At 52.3% G+C, this 2160-nt stretch overlaps 1 protein-coding gene across 3 annotated transcripts; it reads right to left on the bottom strand.

The window, feature by feature from the left end:
- Positions 1-490: 490 nt before the first annotated feature.
- Positions 491-1916, bottom strand: LOC144107541 (uncharacterized). 3 transcript variants are annotated; one of them, XM_077640621.1, is made up of 3 exons: positions 1512-1916; positions 1220-1470; positions 491-1136 (listed from the first exon to the last, which is right to left on the bottom strand). In XM_077640621.1, the coding sequence occupies exons 2-3, from the start codon at positions 1415-1417 to the stop codon at positions 858-860; spliced, it is 477 nt and encodes a 158-aa protein (XP_077496747.1). In that variant the 5' UTR covers positions 1418-1470; positions 1512-1916; the 3' UTR covers positions 491-857. The 3 variants fall into 3 exon arrangements, with proteins under 3 accessions (XP_077496747.1, XP_077496729.1, XP_077496737.1); XM_077640603.1 differs by having other exon boundaries at positions 1220-1399; XM_077640611.1 differs by having other exon boundaries at positions 1220-1378.
- Positions 1917-2160: the final 244 nt, after the last annotated feature.

Below are 2160 nucleotides of genomic sequence, written 5' to 3'. Positions count from 1 at the left end.
CTGTCCAAAACCATTTCAGGTTGTTATGTGGGCACCCCCAACCTTTTTTATTTCCGTGTAACTCCAGCACTTCTTCACCTTTGTCATTGTAGCCGCTATTGTTCAAGTACCATGGAACATCTTGTTATTAGCACTTGCTAATTCATGCCTTCTGCAGGGTTTAAAGGACCTTTTTAATTGGAAATGAGAGCTTGTGCACAGGGTGGAAAGCGCGTGATCTGCCAGGAAACACTAAAGCGGCCCCGAGAAGGGATCTTTATTAAGGATGCCAGCCATCTTAGGCCTCTCCACTTGGCAATGACGACAAAGCGTGTGCGGTCCCTATGGTTAGGCCCCAGCTGTGGAAGCCATCCTCGGACACGACCATGACCTTCGACATCTGATGTTTTTATTTAAAAACACAGGGACCAAAGTCATGCTGTATGCAGTGGAATCGCCATGTGGTTCCATAATCATCCATTTAGCCCGGCTCTTTGGACGTTTTCAGGAAACGACTGAAAAGAACAAAAGTAACGAGCAAACAAAGGTGCGCTGCATAAAAGTTAGAACGTAAAGAGACGAAGGCACGCTGCGCTAATGCTGTAGCGAGGTCTAACATGTAAAATTTCGCGGCTGGCGTCGATTTCTACAAAGCGCGAGTAGTGCCTACGGAAATAAACAAAGGCGCACTGGAGATGGGTAAGTCTGTATACAAGCACGAGTTTTTGTCTCTACCAGCGATTTACTAGCTCACACCGCGCGATTTTGATGTCTGGCGTCGATTTCGACAGAGAGGGAATACGGGCACGAAACGGGACGCTCGCGATCTGCCAGGAAACAATGAGGTGGCCCTAAAAAGGGCCGTTTGCAGGAGCACTTCAACCGCGACCTGCAGCGGCGTGGCGGCGCGGTGAGCAGTAGGCCCAGCAGTGGTCCGTCTTGTGCCCTTTGGCTCCGCACCGACGACACCGGTGCACGACGTACACCTCTCCTGGTCTTGCCCTTGAAGCCGACGCTATCCCTGGTCCGTAGATCTTGACGAGGGCCGCGACGATAATCTTTGACATCTGGTCGATGCCCCGGTCTCTCGCCACGTGATATCGGTCTGCGGCAAACAAGGACAGCATCGGCTTGCCAGAAGCATCCAGGAAACGATGCTGCAAAAAAAGTTACGTTACAAGCGCCGCAATTTGGTGAGTTCTGCTCGAGAAAACTTGCGAAAATGTTGTTCAACCCTTACCTCGGGGTTGAGAATGTGCACGCCCGACAAGCGCTTCAGCGTGGCTGACAGACGGCGGTTCAGCTGGCGACGCCGGCGGTCCTCAAATTGCGCCTTACGTGGCTCATCGAAATGGCGTGGCAAGACTTTGAAGACCAGCACGACACTGGCCACGTTCTCCTGCAGCAGCAAAACGAGGTCCTGGAATGCGCAAGACATGTAGGTAAGCGGTACAGCACTTCATGAAGCGAAATTTGAGATAAAATGCCTACCTTTATGTGGCTGGAAGCGAAATTTGAGATAAAATGCGTACCTTTATGTGGCTGGCGATTTCTCGCGGGTCATCCCCTCTGTCGAGATCGTTGCCGCCAACATATAGGACAACAAAATCGGCGTGCCGAAAGCATGTCTCTCGAATCATTTCAGCTAGGCTGATTGCGTCGTGGCCGCTAAAGCTGAAAGTGCATGTTCTCACTAACGGCGAAAGCCGTAAGCGAGAACTGCACAGAAATTTCAGCTGGCTGTCGCCGACGAGCGCACCACGCAAAAAAGCCATACCTGGACAGCTCCCGAAACGCGCCCGCCGCCGCCTAGGTTCACGAAGCGAATGCCCGCGCACCACGCAAGCACGGCGGACGGCCGGACCTAGCGATTCCCTAGGCCGTCTAGGGACAGGCCGAGAGAGGCGCGGCGACCCCACATCCGGTTGAGAACGAGGGAGAAGCAGAAAAACGTCATGGAGAAGCGCATCCCATCGACCAATCAGCGTTTCCAGCCCACCTGCACCCAAACGCTTCTCTTAGACGTGGCGTCTGGTTCTTCATGCTTTGGCCCGTTTGCTTAATTTGGGAGTTAATCAGAAGTAGAAGCCAGGTTATTATCAGTATATTTTATGGTAGAAACTCAAGGAAATCTGTGATGGGACGCAGTGCCGAAAAGAATATGCGGCGGGAAAACACGGG

This window comes from Amblyomma americanum, chromosome 1, assembly GCF_052857255.1.
Source record: "Amblyomma americanum isolate KBUSLIRL-KWMA chromosome 1, ASM5285725v1, whole genome shotgun sequence".
NCBI classification, from domain to species: domain Eukaryota; kingdom Metazoa; phylum Arthropoda; class Arachnida; order Ixodida; family Ixodidae; genus Amblyomma; species Amblyomma americanum.
The sequence above is the reverse complement of the archived record's forward strand: the minus strand, read 5'-3'. Positions and strand labels throughout refer to the sequence as shown.

What these genes read in the sequence shown, in the direction of transcription:
- LOC144107541 (XM_077640603.1), bottom strand. Translation starts at nt 1,754, where the DNA reads ATGGCTTTTTTGCGTGGTGCGCTCGTCGGCGACAGCCAGCTGAAATTT. An exon ending in AAATCGCCAGCCACATAAAG is followed by an intron (nt 1,400 to 1,511) that starts GTACGCATTTTA and finishes TGCGCATTCCAG; the next exon opens with GACCTCGTTTTGCTGCTGCA. An exon ending in TGCACATTCTCAACCCCGAG is followed by an intron (nt 1,137 to 1,219) that starts GTAAGGGTTGAA and finishes CTTTTTTTGCAG; the next exon opens with CATCGTTTCCTGGATGCTTC.